We start from the raw sequence: 27,777 nt of genomic DNA on the forward strand, positions 1-27,777 counted from the left end.
ATATGGTACATTTACAGAGGAGAAGGTCCTAACAGAACTCTCAAAGTGGAAAGTGGATAAATTAATGGGGCCAGACTGGATACATACCAGGATAATAAAAGAACTTAAAGGGGTGCTGGCAGCACCAGTAACAGAATTATTCAACCAGTCACTAGCTACAGGAGTAAATCCAGAGGACTGGGAAAGAGCGAATGTAGTCCCACTGCACAAAAATGGAAGCAAGGTAGAGGCAAGCAACTTCCAAGTGAGCCTTACATCAGTAGTAGAGAAATTGATGGAAAGAGTTGTAGATTATCTCAAATCCAGCAATTTACAGAATCCAAACATCATGGATTCACTGGGCGGAGATCATGTCACACATACCTTATTGAAATTTTTGACTGTGTAACTAAAGTAATAGATAAAAGTGAGCAGTAGATATAGCTCATCTACACTTTAGTAAGGCTTTTGACACTGTCCCACATTGCAGACTGCTAAATAAACTTGAAAGCATGGGATTGGATACTAAAATGGTTAAATGGATAAGATCTTGGTTGCAGGATAGAAAACAGAAAGTTGTAGTAAATGGAGTGCATTCACAGGAGGGAAATGTTACCAGTGGAGTACCTCAGGGATCTGTACTTGGACCAGTGCTTTTTAATATTGTTATTGGTGACATTGCAAATGGCATTAAAGGGAAAGTATGCCTTTTTGCAGATGACACATACAGTGTAGACACATCAGGAAGGATAAAACAAATGATTGATGATCTAAGTAGTCTATAGGAATGGCCAAGAGCGTGGAAATTACAGTTTAATGCCAAAAATGCAAAATCATGCACTTGGGTCTCAAAAATACAAAGGCTAAATATAGCATTAATGGCACTATATTGGAAACTACTGAGGAGGAAAGGGATCTAGGACTCACTATTTAATGTGACTTAAAGGCAGGTAAGCAACAAAACAACGAGGAAGGCTAGTCAAATGCTTGGTTGCATAGGCAGAAGAATCAGTAGCAGAATGAAAGAAGTAATAATGCCACTGTATACAACCTAATCTAGAATACTGTGTTCAATTGTGGAGGCCATATCTTCAGAAGGATATTAATACATTAGAGATTGTACAAAGAAGAGCAACAAAAATGGTGCATGGCCTACATCACAAAATTTACTTAGAAAGAGTCAAGACTAAAATATCTTAACATGTATAGTTTTGAGCAGAGAAGGAAAAGGGGGAACATAATAGAACCTTTCAAATATACCAAGGTACAGGAGGGAAACATTCTTCAAATGAAGAAAACTATTAGAACACGAGGACATTCACTTAAACTGGATTGAGGTAGGTTCAGGGGAAATTTGAGGAAAAAAAATACTTCACAGAAATGGTGGTGGACAAGTGGAATAGCCTCCCATCAGAGGAAGTAGAGGCTAAAACAGTAGAGCAATTTAAACAAGTATGGGATAGACTTAAGGATATCCTTACAAAGAAATAAGGATCATATAAGGTTGAGGTAAAAAAAAGGGCAGATTAGATGGGCCAACTGCCATCAATTATCTGCCATCAAATTCTATTTTTCTATCCCATCAGGGCTGTCTTTGCAATCTGGTGGGACCGCTACACTATAGATAGCGCCAATCATTGTGTTTCCTTCCTATTTCCCTATAGATTGCAAGCTTGCAAGCAGGGCCCTCCTGCCTCTATGTCTATCTTTAATTACCCAGTTTGTAGTATCACTGTTGTTTCCAGTTGTAAAGCGCAATGGTTATGCTGTGCTATATAAGAAACTGTAAATAAATAAATAATAATAATCATCCCACATCAGATTCTCTCTAATTTTGGATTCTATATAAGATCCCACAGCAGTGACACTGCGCCATTTCTCACTGTCCGCACTGCTGTGCTGGATGCTGGACTGTGCTGTCTCCATTGTACTGTTTCCTTACACTCCACTCTGTGGTTGCTGCTATGTTGTTCTGTTTCCACTGTCCATCCACTCCAGTCAATGGAAAAAAGTAAAAAATGTTTGTTTGTGTGTGCTGAGCCCCATTGTTTTTGTTCACATACATATAAGCGCTGTGATACCTCACAGTGTGAGACGTCATTTGCAAAAACAAAATAGTAAAAAATATATTGTTCTATTATTTGCGCTACTTTTTATAGGTATTGTACCCTGCTGCATTTGTTTGCATATAAGCGCAAATGACATCTCGCAGTGTGAGCTGTCATTTCAGAAAGAAAGTAGTCAAAAATATATATTGTTCTATTATTTGCACCACTTCTGTGTATTGTACCCCACTGCATTTGTTCACAAACTTATAAGCGCTGTGATATCACACAGTGTGAGCTAATATTTGCGGGGAAAAAAGTAGTAAAAAAATATACCAGTATATTGGTTTATTGTTTGCACTACCTCTGTGTATTGTACCCCACTGTGTTTGTTCACATACATATAAATTCTGTGATACCTCACAGTGTGATCTGTCATTTGCGAAAAAAAGTCAACAAAATATATATTATTTGCACTACTTCTTATGTCTATTGTACCCCACTGCATTTGTTTGCCTACGTATAAGCGCTGTGATACCCCACAGTGTGAGCTGTTGTTTTTATTTTTTTAAAAAGCAGTAAACAAAAAATATAATTTTTTCTATTGTTTGTACTACTTCTGTGTGTTTGTTGATATGGATTAACGATCATTTAGAGAAGAGCAGGAGCAGCAACCAAATAGTAGCTCTGCAGCTTCTGCCAGTGCCACCAGTCATGATGATACTAGACCTTCAATATCATCTACTAAAGTCAATAGAGTATTTAAGTTAGCGCATCTAAAATGAAAATAAGCAATATATTTTACAGTGGAAAAGAATAAAACAACTGTAATAAAATTAAAGTTTGCTGCAGAAAGCATACAATTGTACCACATGAAGTGGCAAGGAAAGGCTCAGGCCTTGGCCTTTATTTATGAGTGGTGGGTCATCTTTTTCTGCCTCTCATGACGCCAGCATGGGTAGGCTAGTTATGAAGGGGGGGGGGGGTTAATGCTTCAGCCACGGGAGCCCGTCAAGTGTGTCCCCTGGCTGTTGCATTATCCTCCTGCTAGTGGAGCCTGGCGCTGGTTCTAAAAATACAGGGGACCCTTACTCATTTTGTACCCTGTTGTTTTTAGAACCATGTCCGGTCCAAGAGCCCGTTGCTGGTTCTTAAAATACAGGGGAACTACACACATTTTATTCCCTATATTTTTAGTACTAGGACCAGCTCAAAGAGCCCAGGGCTGGTTATGCTTTTGGGCAGGGACCCCACAAATTTTTTTTCTGTTTTTAATTTTTTTCCTAACTTTTACACACAGATACATGCCTAAATCTCACTGATCTGTGTATGCTTATGTCAAACTCACCTATCAAAAGCTGGCTGAATTTTTTTTTTAATGAGTTTTTGGGTGCACGTTATTACATTGGCCGAGTTGTATGTTTTCCATGGGAAAGCAACTGGATGAGAGTTTGGCCATGGCGAGTTGTGGGAATGTTGGAAATGTGAGTTTGCATGTTCTTGCACCCTACTAGAGGTGCATGTGTGGCAAAATGCGATTTTAGCGCTAAACTTGCACATTTACAAAACTCACATTCTTCCATTTAGCCAAATGGTTTAAAAAAAAAATCTGAATTTTATGTTCTAATTAAAGTTGCAAAAAATGTATTCTAAAAATATTGGCACAATATCATATACTATAAGAACAATTAACGAATGGGGCAGCGATCAGCTCAGAGGTACAGTGCATCGGCAAGCGGGTAACTAGTTCTGACGGCCATCATCAGTGTGTATTTTCACCAAGTGGTACTGATATTTATTTATTAACATTTATAAAATGCTACTAAGTTGTACAATATATATTGTTGCATCTGCTTCACACTGAAAATGTGACACAAAGCACAAAGTACACGGACACTGAACATCACAATTTTTTTTGGGGTGGGGGGGGGAATCACTCATTTTGCCAGTGGCACCCAGACCACTAGTTATAGCACTGGAAAAAGGCATGAGATCTGGGGCTGATATGAGCCATGTCATACATCCCATCACGCAGCATCGTGCTCAATGTGTGAATTTACAATTTCAATTAAAGAACTAATCCTAAGCACCCAGTACATTACCATCATGTTGTATGCTGTGGTGCTAAAAGGAAAGTTTGGGCGATGTCATAAAATGAAAATGCAGCAGGAGGCGTCTGTACGAGATAGGCACCTGTTTTCATTAGCGAGGATCTAAGAGCTGCATCTGAGGACGCAGCCTCGGATCACCATCGCGATCATCGGTCACAATTCGTAACGGTTCTAGCTTAGGATCCAGACACCCTTATCTTGGAAGTCTGCATCCAACTACTCAGACCCTGGACCCATCACGCCTTCAAAATGGAGACAACACGCCCCCCCCCCCCCCCCCGCCCCCTGTTATAAAGGACGGTGCCTGGCGCCATCTCCACTTCGCACAACATGAGTTTGTGTACAAATATGAATTCGAATGATTTAGGTAAAATAGTTTGAAAGTTGCTACCCATGGTGCAGCTATGATCTATCTTGCCATGTACCCCACAAACGATGGGTAAATAAAGACACATCTATAGGAATATGTGCATTTCCATGCGGGTCTGCAATTACGCAAATACTGCACTCAGTACACATTTGCACACCTGTACTCTCAACACTCCGTCTATCTAAGGAGGCGCATCTAACAAATATGCGTACGTACATGAACAGTACAAATTTGTGTATTTTTCACTAGGCAATAGGCAAATACACCACTCAGCATCAGCCACATTGCGTTTTTAGAAGGAAGGTCGATATTGGAGAAACTTAAGAACCCCAATACAAAAAAATATAGTTTCCAACTACAGTCAACCAAGGATCAAGAACTGTTGAAATCCAGAGACATAAATTCACCTGACAGACCTGTACTGCATTATTTACTGTACATTGCTGTTATGCTCCTTCTAGCCTAATAAGAATCATGGAATTGGTCCTGTGAAATGTGCTATTCCATCAATATGCTATTTGGGTCACTTCTTTAATGGTAACTTTGGGGCACTGATAACTAGAGATGTGCACAGACCCCCGTGTTTTGGTTTTGGCAAAACCACACTGAAATGTTTTGGCGTTGAATAATAAAAACAGTTAAAATCATGTAACGTGGATGCTAGAATGTACTGTAGCACTGCAGCGAGAACTACAGCCCGCACCCTCTCCATATACTCCTGTGTGAAATAGCACCTGAAGTCATCAGGGAGGGCCTTACATGCTATTCAGAAAATGTGAGAACCATTTTTGTGATCCAAGAGCAAACTTGATGGGAAGACCCAAACCAGAACTTGTTACTATTTCAAAACTCAAAGTTCTGGTGTGTTCGGTTTTCAGCAAAATCGGACCGCTTATCTCTATTGATAACTGTAAAATGTGTATTGCAGAAGGTGTTTTAGGAGGATTAACTTGATTTTTATAAAAATTCACCCACAATGCAGTTCTTCAATGTGCCAAATAATATGGCCCAGATTTATCAAGCCTTGGAAAGTGATAAATAGCACAGTGATAAAGTACCAACTAATCAGCTCCTGTTATTTTTCAAACACATCCTGTAAGATGGCAGTTAGGAGCTGATTGGTTGGCACTTTATCAACTATGAGTACTATAACTACTGTATGTGGGCTTATCATATCATACCATACCCTCCAACATTTTACACGTAAAAATCGGTACAAATTAGACAAGGGAGCGTGGTCACGTGTAAAGGGGGCGTGGTCACACCCCTTTTCCTATACTTTCAATGGAAGTTTGGAGAGCCAAAAATTGGTACAGACCATAAAAAAAGGTACTGTACCTGCCAAAAAGGTACAGTTGGAGGGCATGTCATACATAAATCATTATTTGCACAATTATAGTTTGAAAAATACCCTGCTTCTTCGAAATAAGCATTACATCAAGGTATCACTGCCTTCTTCACTTACAGATATGCATTCCATCATGACACAGGTGACATCATGCTCACCAAATATAAGTTTTATTTTACAGAAGCAATATAGTTATTCTCAATATGTAAGTTATGACCTTGTTAATCTCCATTCAGGAGATTCAGGTGTTTAGTTTTATGACATATCACCGGCAGCAAAAATTATTTTCTTTTAAATTATCTTATTTATGGTAATATATATATATATATATATATTTATTTATATGCATATATATATATATATATATTTATTTATATGTATATATATATATATATATATATATATATATATCAGAAAATGTGCAAACGTTAGAAATAGCTCAGTTACCTTTACCAACTGGCTCACCTGTGAAGTAAATGTCACTTTCCGTCACCCACTTGAGGAAGTCTTTCATAGGGCAATAGCAGTGCCAGGGGTTGGAGCTGAGGCCTAGTGTACGTAGACTAGGCAGTTCGCTGACTGTAGTAACATCCAAGTAAGTTAGTGCTGTTCGGCTAAGATCCAACTGTCGGAGACCAGTGTTGTTGGCAAATGCGTCTTTCTCAATTTCCTCCAAGATGGGATTGTCTGATAACTTTAATACAACCAGAGTTGTCAAAAGATAGAAAGTGGCTGAAGTGATCTTGGAAATGTTGTTGTGACTAAGGTCCAAGTAAACTAATGGCATAGCAATAAAGGTGGCTTCCAGGGAATCTCCCAGAAAATTGTGGCTGCAATCCAGGTACACTAAGTCAATTAAAATGTTGAGCTCAACTGATGGCAGGTAAGTCAGGTTGTTGCGAGTTAAGATCAACTGTCTGGTATCCATTGGTATACCAGTGGGAAATTCTTCAAGCTGTCCATCAGTGCAATTTACTAATAAATGCTTACAGCTGCATTCCTTTGGGCAGCATTTGCCACCCTCCAGCAGACCAACCCCTAGAATAACAAAGAGAAATTTCTGACCAGCACACAGGAAACTCTGATTGGGATTTCTTTTTTTATCCTTGAACATGGTGCATCCTCTGCACATAAATAAGTAGTGGAACAACACAGCAACTGGCTGAGCAGGGGTCAGCTCTATTTGAGCAGTCCCCTATGACAGCGATGGATAGTAAGGCTGCAGTCATGTCAAGCAACATGCACACTTCCCTTACCATGTGTATTGATGTCTATTGTAACTATTCTCTGTTCTCTTATTCAGAGTGTCATGTTGCTCTCATTCTTGAGGTTACATTGACAGCCCATTTCCCCGCCTGGCTGTGAAAGTGCTGCTGTTTCCACAAAGCCTCTTTGAACTTGAAAGTGAAGCGGATGGTGACATAGCTGGCTCGGACACAGAAGAGGACACATCTCCCACAGTCACACTGCTTGTTGCCAGTCGACACCTTTGTGACGTCAGCAGCTGTTCCAAGGCAGCTCTGCTCCTGCTCATTGCTCATTACTCAGGCAGAACAGCCCAAGCAGCTGAGCTGACTACTGGAATATGTGTGTTGGCGGAGCACTTGCAGACATGAGCAAAGACCTTCAGACATTGTACATTTTAATAGTAAAGATCTGTTTCTTGCACAAGCATAAAAAAAGATGGAGTCTCACAAGTGTTTGGTATATTTCTCTTCTTGCATCTAATATACAAATGGGTTGATTTGGTGCGATTTGAGCAACAGTGTCTGTGGACACATCTGCATCTTTTATGTGTAATTCATGCTGCTGTGTTTGTTATTTTGTGCTGTGTAATGATGACTTACAGTAATTTTTTTTCATATTTATTTAGTTTTTCATTTATAAAAATAAAGTGCATGTGTTACAATTTTTATTAACTGTATTAATAAACTAGAAAGATATGTAAATGAGCATGTTTGGCATAATTAACAATACACACGGTACACATTTATATTTATACACATAAATGGATTTTTGTATATTTATTTGCTAATTTATTCATACATTTACAAAATAGCAGCACTGTACTGTATGTAAATGCTCTGAAGATATGGCTTTACAACACAAGATGACACAGGAAGTTTCTGTACACACATATACTCATATAGCCGGCAAACAATGCAAAATCAGACACAATGAGAGATTATTTCTTGCAATACACATGCTCTGTAGCCGAGCACACACGTGCGGGCAAGTGAGTCTTGTTTAGCACAGACACAACTCCACTTGTAGCTGAATGGGCATAACTAGGTGGGGGTTGGGTATGGCTTGGGATCCCAACGATCACCATACCGATGCCGGGATCCCAGGGAGTAGAATGCCAGCGGGGGTGAGCGTAACGAAGGCCCTTGTGGGCTCGGTGGTGAGCTGTGCTCGCCACAGGTTCTATTCCCACCCTATGGGTGTCGTGGACACCCACGAGTGGGAATAGTCCCTGTTAGTCGGCATGCCGACTGTCAGGATTTAGAGGGGGCAGGATGCAGTGGCGTCACAAGGCGGGTGCTGGGGGTGCGGCCCGCACCCGGGTGTGACGCCTGGAGGAGGGTGACACCATATGTCAGCTCCTCCGCACTGACAGGAACCAGGTGCTGCAGTGAGAAAGTCTCCTACAGCACCCGGCTCCTGTCACAGAAGAGGTGCCGACAGCGGACGGAGACTGGCTCTGGGGGAAGCCCAGCATCTCCGGAGATGCTGGGCACGCCACCAGAGTGACGATTCCGGGATCCCCGCGAAGCCACGCCCTTAAGTACAAGGCCACGCCCCCTTTTGCAGCAATCGCGGCAGGAGATCAGGGGCGAGCACCGGGTGTCACCACACCCGGTGACGCCTCTGGCAGGATGTAGCAGTCGGTATTGTGACCGGCAGTCTCCTGACCGCCGGTCACACAACTACATCCCCTAGGTGCAGTGCCGTAACTAGGCATTTTAGCGGTGTGCAAGAAACGGCATTGGCACCCCCCCATGCAAGATACGGGGCAGCGTGAAAAATATATAGGGGCGTGGCTTCACTGGGAAGGGGCATGGCCACAGAATAATAACAATTCATACTATGGTGCACAGTAGTCTCCATTATTCAAATTACGCTGCACACTACACCAGGTAGAGACCCTTTTTTTTTTAAATTCAATATTTTTTATTGAGATTTTGAATTTTGCTTTAACACTTCACACAAACAACACACAAACAGTATCCACACCCAACATGTGTGGAGACAGCAGTACATGTATGCAGTCTATAGTATATTTAGTAAACATTAGTGCCCATAGAGCATATATTCACATAGCAACAGTGTCTTAGCTCAACACATCCTAAACATAGCCGTTCCCTTAAGCTTATACACACAGCAGAATTGTTACATTTTGTTGCAATATCCTAGCAAGGCAAGACCGGCCGCTGGGGCTCCCCGCCCACACAACCCCCCATACCGACCCCCTAGGAGGAATCCGGGTCTAGCTATATCTCTCTTTGTAATATTTAGAATCCATCCATCTACCCCATATTGTGGACCATTTCTTCTCCACTTTCCTAGCCAGAAACACAAATTTTTCATGCGCAATTGTTTCATTGACCAAGGATATCCACGCCCCAGATGTCGGGGCCTCGCTGGCCAGCCATAGCCGGGCAATACAGACTCTAGCTAAAGCGCATAGGTTAATAAAATATCGCCTACTAGGTGGGTCTAAGGCTTCCTCGTCCACAATCAACAGTGTACAAAGTGCAGGAGTGCACACGAAGGAGGGAATACCTGTGTCGCACAAAATCCGTATAACCGCCGTCCAAAACACAGATACGCCAGGACACACCCACAATAAATGCCAGAAGTCTGCATCCACGGCTCCACATCTAGGGCATTGCGAGTTGTGAGCACCCCCGATATGTGCTAATCTCACCGGGGTCATATACACCCTGTGTAGAATGTACAGTTGTATTTGCTGATATCTAACAGAGGAAGTGGAGATCCGATGGGCCCCTATGGCAGTATTCCATGCATCATCCGATAGCATGCCCACATCTGATTCCCACCTACCCCGAAGAGCCGTGAGAGGGTCACTGTGGTGCTTTAGCAGGATACAACCATATATCCTAGAGACTAAGTGTCCCGAGTCTAGCGTTTGCAACATTGTTTTAACCGGGGAGTCGACTAAGACTGGAGGGCCATTTGGGAACTGGGCTGCCAGTGCATGTCTCAACCGTAGGAATTGAAAAAAGAACCTTGAGGGAATGTTGTGTGCGTGTTGAAGTTGTTGGAAAGAGTTAAGAATCCCATCACTATATATATGGCCCATAGATGTTACTCCCCATCTTCCCCAAACTTCTCGGACCTGAAGATGACACAGTTCGGGTAACCCATATATGTTATCCAGAGGGGTGTCAGGGTCGACGCCATGGCCCCGCATCACCGAGTGCACCGCTTTCCACACCAGGATGGCTTGCTTAATAAGCGGTATTGTGGACATTCTAACATTTCCACAGAGAAGTAGCTGTAATGGGGAGCCCCCCGGGTAGTCGTGATGCAACATCAGCGAATGCAGAGCCAGGGGATCGAGGTCATTAACCCACTCCCAGACATGTATCAGTTGCGCCGCGTAGTAGTAGAAACGGAAATTTGGGAGGGCCAGACCCCCCATTTCACGTGTTCTGGTCATGGTATCTAGTTTTAAGCGTGCACGTTTACTGGCCCACACCAGGGAGGAAAGCAACCCGTCTATTTGTTTAAAAACCTTCTGTGGAATATAGACGGGTGATTGCTGCAGGACATAGAGAAGCTTGGGCAGGAAGACCATTTTAACCATATTAACCCTCCCCGTGACTGTTAAGGGCAACTTACCCCACGCCTGCACCCGGCCGCGGAGATATACTATTTGAGGAGTAATATTGAGAAGAGAGAATTTTTGAGGGTCATTAGACACCCAAACACCCAAATATTTGAATGATTCCACCCACTTCAATGGAAGAACCATCAACGGGGAGGCAGGGACTTCGCCCTTAAGTGGGATGATAGAGGATTTCTCCCAGTTTATCAGTAAGCCAGAGTATCGCCCGAACCCATCAATAATTCCCAGGATCCTAGGCATAGACTCAGCATAGCGATCCACAAACATCAGGATGTCATCAGCGTATAGGGCCACTCTGTCCTCCCGAGCACCCACTTTAAGTCCATAAATACCCGTATCTGTTTTCAGGAGACATGCAAGGGGTTCAACGGCCATAGCAAACAGGGTAGGGGACAAGGGACAACCCTGACGCGTGCCTCTAGACAAGGGAAAGGAGTGAGATACGAAACCATTGACCGCCACCCTTGCCGAGGGAGAGGAGTACATCAGTCGGACATATTTAATAAATTTCGGGCCGATGCCAAATCTTCGCATAACTTCCCATAAATATTCCCACTCCACAGAGTCAAAAGCCTTAGCGGCATCCAGCAAGACAACAATGGAGGAGGAAGGGTCCGCCCTGGGGATTTGTAGGTGGGTAAACAAACGTCTGAGATTAATGGAGGTCGATTTATTAGGCATAAATCCCGTCTGATCCGGGTGTATAATGTGGGATATAACTGTATTTAGTCTACCAGCCAATATCTTAGCCAAAATTTTAATGTCAGTGGGTAGGAGGGATATAGGACGGTAGGACTCCACTTTCTTAGGATCCTTGTCAGGTTTAGGGAGAACCACAATCACTGCCTCCGCCATCGACGGGGGAAGAGAATCTTGTGTAAAAATCTGGCCATATAACTCAAGTAGGTGGGGGACAAAAAAATCCAAGTTATGCTTATAGACCTCAGATGGTATTCCATCCAGGCCCGGGGCTTTACCACTAGGAGAGGCCTCAACCGCTGCTCTAACTTCATCTGGGGAAATGGGCGCCTCCAAAAGGTCGCAAGCCTCCCCGGACAAAGTGGGGAAGCAGACACCGTCTAAGTAATTATTTAATTGTGATGAGGTACAATCTAATTTAGATTCATATAAGCGACTATAGAAGGATACAAATTCAGCTGTCATCTGTGGAGTCTGGGTCAGGTGGACACCGTCAGCGCTCACAATCTCTACCACCACACTAGTAGGTCTGTCTCCCCGAGCCAGAGAGGCCAGATATGTCCCCGGCCTGTCCCCCGTTGCGTAAAAGGTATGGGATGAGAAAAGGAGTCTATGCTGAGTCTTTTCCATTAGGTAGTCTCTCCATTCCCTCTGAGCCGACAACCAGGCCGACTTAGAGCTGATCAAGGAATCCTGCAAGTATTGTAGTTCTGCAGCGACAGTCCGGGCCCCCAACTCAGCCTCCCTTTTCCTATAGAAGGTTTTTAGTTCAGACACCCGTTTAATCAAACTCCCCCGTAAGAAGGCCTTAAATGTGTCCCATAGGTTAGAAATAGACTGGTCAGTACTATTCAGCTCAAAGAACTCCCGCCATGCAGCCACCATTTCAGATCCGTCACCCATGTGAACGAGCCAAAATGGGTTAAATTTCCACACAGCTTGGCCCCTATCACAATTAAAGTCTAAATTAAAGGTCAAGCGGGAGTGGTCTGATATACCTCTAGTCTCATATCTAATGTTACCAACGCGTGGAACCATGTCATTCGAGAGGAGGGCCAGGTCGATCCTAGAGAACGAAGAATGGGAGTGTGAAAAACACGAGTATTGTTTAAGAGAAGGGTGTCTCAGTCTCCATGGATCGACCAGGCCCAATCCCGACACCACATTTGCAAACCCAGACCCCCCAGTACCCGCAGCAGATGGAGACCTGGATAGCCTATCCATGACCCCGTCCAGCACATTATTGAAATCCCCCAAGCAAATAACATACACCCCGGGGGATAAGGCCATGAACCCAGCAACCCTCTTAAGTACATCGGGAGAGTATGGAGGGAGCACATAGACTGCCAGCAGGAGGACAGGAACATAAAATAACCTACATTTCAAAAACACATATCTCCCCCAGGGATCCATTTGTATAGATTCCATTACAAAAGGGACGGTCCGTTTAATAAGGACTGAGACCCCGCGTGAGGCGGACGTGTGCATAGAGTGATATGCCCAACCCACCCAGGGCCTCTTTAGTGAGAGAATCTTACTACCTACCAAATGTGTTTCCATAAGGCAAACAATATCAGCGGCATAGTGTTTGAGCTGTCGGAGCACAAGAGACCTCTTAACTTTATCATTGAGCCCTCTCACATTCCACGACACCACCTTAATCCCCGTCATAGTACAGCAGAGGTGTAATCAGCGCATCGCCCCGCGGCCGGCCAGCCCCGCCACAGACAAATTCTGTAACCAGACACCATTGCTTATATTGCACAGTTGTAGACCAAGTACTTTCACTACATACATTTCCGCTCAAAAAATAAACATACCCCATCCCCCTCCCCTTCCCCCCACCCTGTACACCACCCCCAACATGCAGCATACCTGGATCCCAAAACTGAGTGTTCATACCGAAAAACTAAAATAAACCAAACTGTATTGCACCATCGGCCACTGCAAACACTCCTTAATCGGGGCTTAGTTGGTGCAACCACACCTCGATCGGGGCCAAGAATATAATGACCCTCGGGAAAATAGAGATAGCCTCCAGCCTCCAACCCCCCCCCCGGGAAAAAATATAGGAGGGGAAATCATAGACATCCACCCCCTGGGTCCGGTCACACCCAAAATAAGCATGCATGTCTAACAAAGAGCCAATCATATCGACCCGCAAACATAACCCCCCCCCACCCCCCAAAAACAACAGGAGGTAATATAAATCCGATAGCCTACCCGAAACATCAAAGTAGGCAAACGAGTAGTCACATGCCCTGTCTAATCTGTGAGATCAGAGTAAAATAACTAGTTTACAGAGGACAGTGACCACAAGATATCACCCCCGCAGCCTATTACCACACATTAATTAACACGCATGTGCAGCCCACATAGTAAAGGTAGAGACCCTTTTACACATTACAGCAGACAGTCCCCCTTTTTACACATTACGGCAGACAGCGTCCCCCTTTTACACATTATGGTAGACAGCGTCCCCTTTTTACACAATATGGCAGACAGCATCCCCTTTTTACACATTAGGGCAGACAGCATCCCCTTTTTTACACATTACGGCAGAGTCCCCATTTTACACATTACGACAGACAGCGTCCCTTTTTTACACATTACGGCAGACAGCGTCCCCCTTTTTACACATTACGGCAGACAGCGTCCCCTTTTTACAGATTACTGCAGACAGCATCCCCCTTTTTACACATTACGGCAGCCAGTCCTCCTTTTTACACATTGCGGCAGACAGAATAGATAGAGAAATAGAGAGAGAGGGAGAGAGAGAGAGATACTTACCATCTATCCCCGCTGGCAGTCAGGCTCCTCATGCTGGCAGATCCCTCGGTGCAGGCTGGGAGGATGAGGAGGTGGGAGGGGGACTGGAGCCGCAGCAGCGCTATGTAGTTGGTAGAGGCGCCACTGCAGTCCCCTCTCCTTCCGTGTTGGCTGCCCGCCGCCGCTGTGAATGCTGCTCTCCTCCCCTGCCTCCGGACCGGCTTCTCCAGCGTGGTGCACACAGCAGAGGCGGCTTGTAATGAGTCAATTTGACTCATTACAAGCCGCTGGCCGTTGCGCCCTCAGGGCAATTGCGCTGTGTGCCAGGCACACCTGGTACACACGTAGTTACGGTGCTGCCTAGTTGGAAAGAGGGTATTCAAATGCAGGCTAAGTTGTGCGAGGGCATGATGAAGGCGTGTAGATGAAGGTATCAGACTGGTCTCTTGCACCAGGTATAATGCTCCTCCCACACTCATTACTGCCACTGCCTTGATCACCTTGGGACCACCTACTCTCCTCTCCACTGAGGATGTTAATTTCAAAGTAAGAAGTAGGTGCACCAGTGATTCAAGAATAATAAATAAGGAGTTAAGGCGTCTATTCAGAAGCACTTTAAGTCCTATGGGAGAAAGAATGCTGTATAAATAAAATTATTATTATTTTCTCTAACGTCCTAGTGGATGCTGGGGACTCCGTAAGGACCATGGGGAATAGACGGGCTCTGCAGGAGACATGGGCACTTTAAGAAAGAATTTAGATTCTGGTGTGCTCTGGCTCCTCCCTCTATGTCCCTCCTCCAGACCTCAGTTTGAATCTGTGCCCGGACGAGCTGGGTGCTGTTCAGTGAGCTCTCCTGAGCTTGCTGTAAGAAAGTATTTTGTTAGGTTTTTTATTTTCAGGGAGCTCTGCTGGCAACAGACTCCCTGCATCGTGGGACAGAGGGGAGAGAAGCAGCCCTACTCTTTGAAGCTAGGTCCTGCTTCTGAGGCTACTGGACACCATTAGCTCCAGAGGGATCGTACACAGGATCTCACCCTCGTCGTCCGATCCCAGAGCCGCACCGCCGTCCCCCTCGCAGAGCCGGAAGAGAGAAGCCGGGTGAGTATGAGAAGCAAGAAGACTTCAAAATCGGCGGCAGAAGACTCAGTTCTTCACATGAGGTAACGCACAGCACTGCAGCTGTGCGCCATTGCTCAGAACACACCTCACATACTCCGGTCACTGTAAGGGTGCAGGGCGCAGGGGGGGGGGGCGCCCTGGGCAGCATATGGACCTCTGTTGGCAAAAGTACTCATATATACAGTTGGGCACTGTATATATGTATGAGCCCCCGCCACAAAGATATGTATTTTAGCGGGACAGAAGCCCGCCGTCGAGGGGGCGGGGCTTCTCCCTCAGCACTCACCAGAGCCATTTTTTCTCCACAGCTCCGCTGAGAAGAAGCTCCCCAGGCTCTCCCCTGCAGGTCACGGTAGAAAAGGGTAAAAGGAGAGGGGGGGCACATAATTAGGCGCTAAAAACACAACATACAGCAGCTAACATTAAGTTACTGTGTTATTCCTGGGTTATATAGCGCTGGGGTGTGTGCTGGCATACTCTCTCTCTGTCTCACCAAAGGGCCTTGTGGGGGAACTGTCTTCAAAAAGGGCATTCCCTGTGTGTGTGGTGTGTCGGTACGCTTGTGTCGACATGTCTGATGAGGAAGGCTATGTGGAAGCAGAGCGGGAGCAAATGAATGTGGTGTCTCTGCCGACGGCACCGACACCTGATTGGATGGATATGTGGAAGGTTTTAAATGATAATGTTAATTCCTTACATAAAAGGTTGGAAAAAGCTGAAGCATCAGGACAGTAAGGGTCCCAACCCATGCCTGATCCTATGTCGCAGAGGCCGACAGGGTCTCAGAAGCGCCCACTATCCCAAATTATTGACACGGATACCGACATGGATTCTGACTCCAGTGTCGATTACGATGATGCAAAGTTACAGCCAAGATTGGCTAAATTCATTCGTTATATGATTATAGCTATTAAGGATGTGTTGCACATCACAGAGGAAACCCCAGTCCCTGACAGGAGGGTTCATATGTATGGGGAAAAGAAGCCGCAGGTAACTTTTCCCCCCTCACATGAGCTCAATGAGTTATTTGAAAAGGCTTGGGAATCTCCAGATAAAAAACTGCAGATTTCCAAAAGGATTCTTATGACGTATCCTTTCCCGCCAACGGACAGGTTATGCTGGGAATCCTCCCCTAGGGTGGACAAAGCTTTGACACACTTATCCAAGAAGGTGGCCCTGCCGTCACAGGATTCGGCTACCCTCAAAGATGCTGCGAAAAGAAAACAGGAGGGTACCCTGAAGTCCATTTATACACATTCAGGTACCTTACTGAGGCCGGCAATCGCGTCGGCCTGGGTGTGTAGTGCTGTAGCAGCATGGACGGATACCTTATCTGAGGAACTTGATACCTTAGACAAGGATACTATATTAATGACCCTGGGGCATATTAAAGACGCTGTCCTTTATATGAGAGATGCTCAGAGACATTGGCCCTCATTCCGAGTTGTTCGCTCGGTAATTTTCTTCGCATCACAGCGATTTTCCGCTAATTGCGCATGCGCAATGTTCGCACTGCGACTGCGCCAAGTAAATTTGCTAAGAAGTTTGGTATTTTACTCACGGCATTACGAGGTTTTTTCTTCGTTCTGGTGATCGTAGTGTGATTGACAGGAAGTGGGTGTTTCTGGGCGGAAACTGACCGTTTTATGGGAGTGTGTGAAAAAACGCTGCCGTTTCTGGGAAAAACGCGGGAGTGGCTGGAGAAATGGGGGAGTGTCTGGGCGAACGCTGGGTGTGTTTGTGACGTCAAACCAGGAACGACAAGCACTGAACTGATCGCACTGGAAGAGTAAGACTCGAGCTACTCAGAAACTGCACAGAGAAATCTTTTCGCAATATTGCGAATCTTTCGTTCGCAATTCTGCTAAGCTAAGATTCACTCCCAGTAGGCTGCGGCTTAGCGTGTGCAATGCTGCTAAAAGCAGCTTGCGAGCGAACAACTCGGAATGAGGGCCATTAGCCTACTAGGTTCTAGAATAAATGCTATGTCGATTTCTGCCAGAAAGGTCCTGTGGATTTGGCAATGGACAGGTGATGCCGACTCAAAAAGGCACATGGAGGTTTTACCTTACAAGGGTGAGGAATTGTTTGGGGAAGGTCTCTCGGACCTGGTCTCCACAGCTTCGGCTGGAAAGTCGAATTTTTTGCCATATGTTTTCTCACAGCCTAAGAAAGCACCGTATTACCAAATGCAGTCCTTTCGATCACAGAAAAACAAGAAAGTCCGAGGTGCGTCCTTTCTTGCCAGGGGCAGGGGAAAGAAGCTGCACAACACAGCTAGTTCCCAGGAACAGAAGTCCTCCCCGGCTTCCACTAAATCCACCGCATGACGCTCGGGCTCCACAGGCGGAGCTAGGCCCGGTGGGGGCGCGTCTCCGAAATTTCAGCCACAAGTGGGTTCACTCCCAGTTGGATCCCTGGGCAATAGATATTGTGTCTCAGGGATACAAGCTGGAATTCGAGGAGATGCCCCCTCACCGATACCTCAAATCGGCCCTGCCAGCTTCCCCCTTAGAGACGGAAATAGTGTTAACTGCAATTTACAAATTGTATCTTCAACAGGTGGTGGTCAAGAACAAGAAGTGGAAGATTCCCTTGCACTGGCGCTATAATCAGCTGCCCTAGGTATCTACCTCCCTAAGATGTCACCAAACACCTAGGAAATACAATATACAATACAAATGGGAGATATACAACCCTGGGCGCTTTAAAAGTTCATATATATGAGAATACGTTCCTTCTCTTTGTTATTAGGTGTCTTCGTGCTTCTCTTTTACTCCACTCTGCGCTTGATTCCACTCAAAGTGATACGATATATAGTCAGAGATTTTGGTTAAAGATACCTTTACAAGTTTGACCCTTCCTGTGTCTATAGTGAGTGTGGTACGCTCCATCTATTGAATCTCGTTTTATAAACCCCCCTGTTTCATATATACAGAAGTTTGCATAAAGACTGTATTACACTATATATTTTTTTCTCTTACTTTACATTCAAAACTCTGACTATATATCGTATCACTTTGAGTGGAATCAAGCGCAGAGTGGAGTAAAAGAGAAGCACAAAGACACCTAATAACAAAGAGAAGGAACGTATTCTCATATATATGAACTTTTAAAGCGCCCAGGGTTGTATATCTCCCATTTGTATTGTATAGGTGGTGGTCAAGGTTCCCCTCCTTCAACAAGGAAAGGGTTATTATTCGACCATGTTTGTAGTACCGAAACCGGACGGTTCGGTCAGACCCATATTGAATTTGAAATCCCTGAACATGTACCTGAAAAGGTTCCGGTTCAAGATGGTCATTGCAAGCCTGGAAGGGGGGATTTTATGGTGTCTCTGGACATAAAGGATGCATACCTTCATGTCCCCATTTATCCACCTCATCAGACTGTCGAAGTCGGAAAATATTGCAAAACACACATCACATGCAAACACCACACAGATGGCATCCATATATGTACTTAGTCTGGCGTGCGTGCAGCATACTCGCAAATTGCGTACAATCGCCTCCCACGGGAGTGCGCGTACGGGCGTGGTATGAGCAGTTACAGAAAGATTCTTACTTGCACTGGAAATTAATACAGACACATGCCACATGACCCAGCCTGTGTCGAGTCACTGTTCACACACACACACTAATCTAACCAAACATGCACATCCTTCCAAAACAATGTCTTGTTCACTCCAATGTTTGAACAGACCCCCTGGTCTGTGAAGAAAGACAAACACAAACCAAACAAGACATCGTTTGGTGGGGGCCAGAACAATGGGAGACAAATATCCCAATAGATACACACAAGCTTGTGGTTGCAAATTATTAACTACTGGCAGCCTGCAGTCTAGAAAACCTTTGAAAGATAGATATAAAAGCGGGGAAATAAATATATATATATAAATATATATATATATATATATATATATATATAAGCAGCGGTAATGGCGGCACTCCACAGACTTCAAATAAGTTTAAAACAGCTTATACTTTATTGCGTCCTACGCCGTTTCGGGTAACAACCCGTCAGGGACAATCATACACGTGTATGATTGTCCCTGATGACGGGTTGTTACCCGAAACGGCGTAGGACGCAATAAAGTATAAGCTGTTTTAAACTTATTTGAAGTCTGTGGAGTGCCGCCATTACCGCTGCTTGTATTTGGGTCCATTGAGGACTTATGGAAGGCACCGCAGCCCTTAACTGGAATTCCCCACAGTGAGTGCCGGGTTCTTTGGTATGTATGTATATATATATATATATATATATATTTATTTGTGTGTATCTTGAGAATGGTTGGTCATTTCATGTGTAGGATCATGTTGCTTGGAGATAGCATGACAGGGTAACCTAATGAACATGGAAATATCTGTCACACATTGCATGTTTCCCAAACTTGGTGCACACATTGCACATAGTCTCCCCTTTCCCCTCATGCAACTTTTACTTATTTGCAAGGCACAACAAGGGAATTATACACCTTTACAGTATGCGAGGGGACAGTAACTGATCAGAGCATCATGCATGGTATCTACGTGTTCGGATAATTATGAGTAATAATCCAGTGTTGGTTTGGAGAAGATCGCATGTCGTTGCGAATAGTTATTCGCAAAGGCAGATTAAAGGTATATATGTGTTTATTATGTACTTGGTATGCGGTGGGAATCCAGAGCTGACCAGCAGTACACATCCCTGGATCAAGGCATCGCCCATCTCTTCAAACCGACCAATGACCTCTCCTGTACTGTAAACAACCATCCCTCCAACCAATCGGTGGAGAGCATACAACCCCATTGTATTGTATTTTGGGCAAGGGTTTATAAACCTTGAACCTGGGCTGGTCACTCTCTCTCTCTTGCTCTAAGGTCATCTTGCCAGATCGACTAGAGGACCGGATCCGGGTTGCGCAGGCGAACAAACGTACGTATCATTGGGTGTGACTCTCTCTCTGTGATTGAATTGTATTGTGTTGTACCATTTATATTTTAACTTATTGTAACCCCCTTTTACAAATATATTATTACTTGTTGCTGCTTTGGACCACAACATACAATCAAATACTGGTGTCGCATTCAGTTTCTGTTGAGCGTTTGTATAGTGTAATTGCCACACCTAGAGCTGCCTCGGGCTCTCAGCGTGTTGGTCTGTGTGTATGCACTGAGTGTAAGCTGCACGGCTATTCAGGCGTGTGTACGCAAAGTGCGTGCACAGTACGGGACTATGTACGCTAACTGGGGACAGAGTACGTAGGTAAAGGATTTATTACAGCGGCCGCAGCGGCTTCAGTTACAGTGTGCAATAGGGGTTAGTGGCTACTTTCCAAGAAGTCTATCGAACTTCTCAGTTGGGGGTATCGTCCGGCTCGTCTCATACCCGGCTTTTGCACAACATTGCAGGCGCTTGCCAGCAGCAAAGGGTGGATTAGCATTATTATATTGTGTTGAGCTATCTTGTGCTGCTGAACCGCGCCTGTACTGCATTGGTTAGGGATGCTGGCGTGAACCGCAAGGACAAAGGGAAAAAAAAGTAATTTAAAAGTTTTTTGTTTTTTTACTTTTGCACATGTAACCTTGCGTAAAGGCGCACACAGCGTACCCATACTTTGCATCCATCCCACATATTGTTGCCATAGGTTATAACGGTCATTTATAGGTTTGTGTGAAACCGGATACATCTGTGTTGCTATATACATTTGAAGTAACTGTGTTAATGATATAGTTGTAAGAACACAAAACGCAGCTCTGGCCTAGTCTTTTAGGTTAAACAGAGCAATTGTGGGGTGTGTTCGTGAGCGACAATAGTTTATATCGCTCACATTTATACTGTGTGATTTGTTTTAGTGCGGGCGCACTTTTGTACACGTGGCCCGGACAAAGTACGTGAGTGCGCACAAGCGTGAAAAGGCACGTGCGGTTGCGTAATTACGCAAGTTGCGTAAGATCGCTAACACCAAGGACAAACCACACAATAGTTCAATTTAAAGCGGAGTAGTAGATGTTTATCTACAAATAGCACATAACTATCCGGTTTCAAACGCAGATTAGAATAACATTGATAAAGTGTGTTACCTCTGGGGAAAGCTATCAGTTAACAGGAAAGGATATTTTTCTGATCAGAAAACTATAGAGTGTTAGTGTGGGCTGAAAAAGGAGTGAATGTATTGAACCCCGCTTGGTGAACTTGGTGAACTCGGGAAAACTCGGTGAACTTGGTGAGCACGGTCTAGGTGAACACGTGCAACGGAGTGTGATAAAGCTTTGTGAAGTTGTTGTTTTAAAGGTTTTTTTTTCTTGGTATTACACTCCGGCTGTTTTGGAGCACAGTGTGAAGACTCCAGTGATCCTACAACTTATAGATAGCAAGTGTCTATAAGCGGTACGATTGGACCGCACGGTTGTGTGAGCAATACGTGGCGCAACGTGATACGAAGTTTTGCATATTTGTGCGTAAATCTCGTCATCATACGCGTTGTGTAAAGCACATGCAAGCGTGATTTGTGTAATAATTGTCTTTTAGGCAGATATTCACTGGGTACGGTAAGTTACTCCTAAAGGACCAGGGGATATAGGCCGAAGTAGGGCCTGCACTGGCTACGCGTGTCTGCTAAATAGGGCGGATCTGTGGTACTCGGAGCAGAAGAAGTTAGTGGAAGAACTTTGAGGACTTCCACCGTTAGACTACTGTGTTTGGAGCATTTTAGGAAGTTTTCCCGTGTTAAAAAGGTCCACAATGGGAGCCAAGTGCACAACACAGGGACGTTCCTCAGTCAGGGTTCAGACAGCAGAATTGAGACCCAGGGGGTCAGCTCGGTTGGTAATGTGGGGGAAGTATGGTCCCCACACTAAGACCTTTTGTGATGAATGGACACAAATGACTGTGGGGGATAAAGCATCATTTAATGGGATAGGTAGTTTTGATCCAGAGGTACTACACAATGTAAGGATTAGACTATGCCTGCTCAAATCCAGAAAGCAAAGGGTAAGGCATACAGATTGTTTAAACTTGTGGAAACAAGAGGGGGATATGCAAAGGGAGCTTACTCGCACAGCAAGTTCCAAACCAGGCAGAAGCGTGAATGCGACAGCACCACCACCACCATATGTTGATGGAGAGAAGAGTGTCACCACCAATGATACAAAGGTAGAGGTCAGGGAAATGCGCAGCGAATGTATTAAAACTAACGCTTGTACCTTGTACCCTGTTTTACCTTCTCCCCAAGATTACAGCAACGTAGAGGATGAGCCTAGCATGATCTCAGCCCTTGCCCTGGCTGCCACCATACACGACACAAGGGTGGGCATTGCCCAACCACCAAGGGCAGTGGCCGCATCAGCCAGTGAGGTGGCAGATGAGATCGTGGCGACTGGTAAGTACGGTACCGTCCATTATGCAGAAACAGTGACTCCCCATATTGTAGAGACAAACAAGAAAGATGTGGTTGAGTTGCATCCAGTTAGGGTGATTGCAGTCCCTAACGGGAGAACTGACACTCAAGGGGTGACCCCAATCAGGAACATTGCAATGTACTGTCCCTGGTCCCGTATGGAGCTGAGGTCAATTATGGCAGAATTCCCTGACCCCAGAAAGGATTTAGTCGGATGCAAGAAATATATAAGAGATTTAGGACTTTCCCAAGAACCCACAAACAAAGATTGGCGGATGGTGTTGCGAGCGAGTCTCCCCTCTAACATTGACATCCCAAAATGTATTACAGACTGCAACCTAGATGCAGAAGTGCCACTCACTGATGCTTACAATCAGGAGAATGTCAGGCAAATCAATATACAACTAGGTTTGTATTTCCCAGCCGTAGTTAGATGGAATAAGATTTTTTCCATAAGACAGAAAGAGAATGAACTGGCATCCAAATATTTCCACAGAGCTTTGATGGAAATGGATAAATTCACTGGGGTTGAGGATATTAGAGACAATGTCAACCACAGGGAAGTAGCTATCTCTGTATTAATGGAGGGATTGAAGGAGGCACTGAAAACCAGGGTGCAAACTTCTCTGCCAAACTGGAGGGGTATTACGGTGACTGCACTTAGGGAATCAGCACTGGAGCATGACCGTAATATCCAGAAAACCAGGGAGGCACAGGGGGAGCGGTTGATGGTGATGAGCATCTAAGCACTGGAAGGAGCACCAACTCGACCAAAACCCCAGGCCCCTGACACATTGAAAAAGCCAAGAGTTTGTTATCTGTGTAAAAGGGAAGGGCATTATGCCAGAAATTGTAACAGCACACAAAAATTCAGACCCCCTAGACAAGAACACGAGCAAAGTAATTATACACATAGAGGAGATCAGGGATCATACAGGAGAGAGTACGAGCCGCATAGAGGGGAAACAAGAAGGTACCCACCACGGGAGGACTGGCGAGCCCCCGAAGACTTACCGTTATCCCCCTCACATATCATAGCCGCCAACGCCCAAAGGGTGGGTCCACGGCCCCAATAGAGGTTAGGCCACACCTGTAGTCTGCAGCCTGTGAAGCTGATCGCTGGCCCTGGGAATGAACCTGAGGTCTTGGTCAAAGTAGCAGGAACACTACAACCATTTCTTGTAGATACAGGGGCGGCCAGATCTGTACTCAAAGCTCCAACCAATTTACTGACCACGGGCAAAACAATTTCGGCAATGGGAGTAACAGGAACGGTGCAACACTACCCTTTGAGTAGACCGGCAGAGATTACGATAGGGCCCCTGCAGACCAAACACTATTTTCTGCTGGCTGCATCAGCTCCGACTAATCTGCTCGGCAGAGATTTATTGTGTAAAATGCGGTGTGTCATATATTGTACTCCTGAGGGTGTCTTCTTGGATATACCCGAGAATCACGTTCAAGAAGTGCAAGATATATTAGACACCCCTCAAAGGCTAATGTCGCATTCTGCTGTTATAGACAAGTGTCCATCAAAGGTAGAGGAAATGATCTCACGAATACCGGGTTCCCTTTGGACCAAAGATGGACAAGACACTGGATTGATGGCGAATGTAGCCCCAGTAGTAGTACAAGTAAAAGATGGTAGGATAGCTCCAAAAATCCCTCAGTATCCTCTGAAGCCAGAGGTGGAATTAGGAGTGTACCCCGTCATAGAGCGCTTGCTACAACAGGGCATTTTAGTCAGGACGTCCAGCACTGCCAATAGTCCCATCTTCCCTGTGAAAAAGAGTGGGGGGGAGGGGTTACCGGCTAGTGCAAGATTTAAGAGGGGTGAACAAAATAGTTGAGAGTCAATTCCCCGTAGTGCCCAATCCAGCTGTCATCTTGATGCAGATCCCCGCAACCTCTTCATACTTCACTGTCATTGATCTCTGTTCTGCCTTCTTTTCTGTCCCTCTCCACCCCGACAGTCAGTACCTTTTCGCCTTCTCTTACAGGGGAGTACAGTACACCTGGACTCATCTCCCCCAAGGCTTCATTGACAGCCCAAGTATCTTCTCCCAAGCACTGCATGACTGTTTGCAATCCTTTCAACCTGAAAGTGGCTCAGTGCTAATACAGTATGTTGATGACTTATTGTTGTGCTCTGACTCATTTGAAACGTCCTTGGCAGATACGAAGCAGCTGCTGCTTCACCTCTCCCAGACAGGACACAAGGTTTCAAAGGATAAATTACAGTTGTGCAGTAAAAGGGTGAGGTATTTGGGGCATTGCTTGACACAAGGACAACGACACCTCTCTGCTGATAGGATAGAAGCGATTCGCAACATGACTCTGCCACAAACCCAGCAACAGATCCGCACTTTCCTTGGAATGTGTGGGTACTGCCGAAACTGGATCCCAGGGTTCTCCATTTGGCTTTACCTTTGCAAGAGATGGTCTCTTCAAACAAACCAGATCGGATTTCGCACACAGATGAGTCCAAACTGGCATTTGAGAGACTCAAACAGTGCCTATCACAGGCACCTGCATTAGGTATGCCAGATTATGGGAAACCCTTTGAATTGTACAGTACAAAGAGTGCTGGGTGTGCGGCAGGTGTTTTAACACAGAAACATGGTGATGCCAGCAGACCAGTAGCATACTACAGTGCACAGTTGGACACTGTAGCACGGTCTCTCCCCACATGCTTGCGGAGTGTTGCAGTGATAGCTTTGCTAGTGAGTAAGAGCGAAGACGTAGTGTTAGGACACAACCTGACCGTCCATACATCTCATGCAGTATCAGCCTTACTGAACTCTGCCCAAACCAGACATGTCTCATCTGCGCGGTTTACAAGGTGGGAATTATCACTAATTGCCCCTATAAACATCACCATAAAGAGATGCAGCTCACTAAATCCTGCAACTTATCTGCCAAGTGTGCCTGGACAGGCACAAAGGGTGGAGGATGAGAATGATGGTGAAGGAGGATTTAGTGCAAACACTGATACGCATGATTGTATGGAATATCTGAACCAGACTTTCACTGCGAGACCTGACATTAGTGACAACCCACTGGAAAACGTAGATTTTACTTTTTACACTGACGGTAGTTGCCACAGACAGACAGACTCGGGAGACCTGTGTACTGGATACGCAGTCATAGATGACAGAGGTATCATAGAAGCTGAGCCCCTGGGCCCACCGCACTCAGCACAAGGTGCTGAGCTGGTCGCCCTAACCAGAGCGTGTGAATTGGCCAAGGGTAAGTCAGCTAATATATACACAGATTCTAGGTATGCCTTTGGAGTGGTACATGATTTCGGGGCCCTATGGGGCCTCAGAAATTTCATGACAGCAGCTGGCACACCCGTGGCGCATGCGACCCACATCAAAAGATTGCTATCAGCAATACAAGACCCAGACAGAGTGGCTGTTATCAAATGCAAAGCCCACACTTACAGTCAAGACCCAGTGTCACTTGGTAACAGCCGGGCAGACGAAGCTGCCAAGGCAGCAGCAAGTTCAGCCATACTAACCAACATCACACCACTGATGACATTTAACACAATAAGCACACAACAACTAATTGAAATGCAAGATTTGTGTTCCCTGCAGGAGAAGTCCATCTGGAAGGCGAAGGGATATGGAAGAGAGTCTTCGGGCCTCTGGACAGATGGGCACGGTAAGCCAGTGGCCCCCAAGGCATATCTTCCAGCCCTAGTGGAAGCAGCTCACGGCCTGACCCACTTGGGCAAGGAAGGTATGTGCAAACTTGTCAGGGCATACTGGAGTGCACCAGGGTTCTCATCTCATGCAGGTAGGAGGGCAATGGCTTGTATTACCTGCATGAGAAAGAATGTTGGGAAGACAATACCGACGGAACCATCCCATATCCCTCCTATGGACGGACCCTTCCAGGTAATACAAATAGACTTCATACAGTTACCACCCTGTAGGAATCTGAAATATGTCCTAGTGTGTACAGATGTCTTTTCAAATTGGGTAGAAGCATTCCCCACTGCCACAAATACTGCTACGTTCACTGCAAAGAAAATTGTGCAGGAATTTGTGTGTAGATATGGTATCCCTAGAATAATTGAAAGCGATAGGGGTACCCATTTTACAGGTGAAGTCTTTCAGGACATGTGCAAACTGATGGGTATTAATAGCAAGCTACATACTCCGTACCGGCCACAGGCGAGCGCAAAGGTGGAGAGAATGAATAGCACTATTAAGAACAAGCTTAGCAAAGTGATGGTTGAAACTGGATTGTTGTGGCCAGAGGCATTGCCACTAGTGTTGTACAGCATCAGAACCACTCCCAGGTTACCACTTAACCTATCACCCTTTGAAGTTCTTTTTGGGCGACAACCTCACGTAATGATTGACCCCCAGGATGATTTCAAATGTAATAATGAAGTGACTGTGCAATATTTGGTTAGGATGAGCCAGCAGCTCAGAAATCAACAAAGAAATCTAAAGCTGGTGATTCCTGACCAAACAGTAATAGTCATGACATTGAACCTGTGGATTATGTGATGATTCGAAATTTCTTACGCTCAGGTTGCCTCATTGAGAGGTGGGAAGGACCGTACCAAGTTTTATTGACCAGTACAACAGCACTAAAGGTCGGCGAAAGAGAGACTTGGGTCCACCTGTCCCACTGCAAGAAAGTTGCTGACCCAGAGAAGACTCGTGACAAAGAGCAGGTGGAAGAGAACCTCGTATCACTAGAGTGCTTGTTCCGGGAAAGTTGAGAGGCAGGACTGTTGAAAGGCATCTGAGCATGGAGAGTAACGAGAGTTAGAACGGTTGTCGTACCATTTTCTTTTTTCACCTCCCCCTGCATTTTTTCTTTCTTTTCTCCTTCTTATTTTCCTCCTTTCTCCTAACGAAATGGATCGGTTACAAGAGACTGCATTTCGGGTTCTGTTAGTGACTTTGGTTTTAATAAGGACAACTTGTTTTTGTGAGGGTCCCAGAGAGGTGGAGCAAGGATCTGGAGTGAGTTCTGATGGAGAGTACGGGTTGGTAGGACCCCAGGATCAGCGTATCACTTTCGCCAAGGCTAGCATCAGAAAAAGGTCTGGGAG

The 27,777-nt window shown here is 45.2% G+C and overlaps 1 protein-coding gene across 2 annotated transcripts in view; it reads right to left on the reverse strand.

Moving 5' to 3' along the window:
- Window positions 1-7,502, reverse strand: part of LRRC52 (leucine rich repeat containing 52) — a 412,167-nt gene extending 404,665 nt beyond the window's left edge. For both annotated transcript variants that reach the window (XM_063940262.1, XM_063940263.1), the window contains exon 1: window positions 6,319-7,502. In XM_063940262.1, the coding sequence (XP_063796332.1) occupies window positions 6,319-6,985 (667 nt within the window). In that variant the 5' untranslated portion in view covers window positions 6,986-7,502. The remainder of the gene's footprint in view (window positions 1-6,318) is intronic.
- Between the last annotated feature and the right edge of the window lie 20,275 nt (window positions 7,503-27,777).

This window comes from Pseudophryne corroboree, chromosome 9 (assembly GCF_028390025.1).
Source record: "Pseudophryne corroboree isolate aPseCor3 chromosome 9, aPseCor3.hap2, whole genome shotgun sequence".
Lineage (NCBI taxonomy): Eukaryota > Metazoa > Chordata > Amphibia > Anura > Myobatrachidae > Pseudophryne > Pseudophryne corroboree.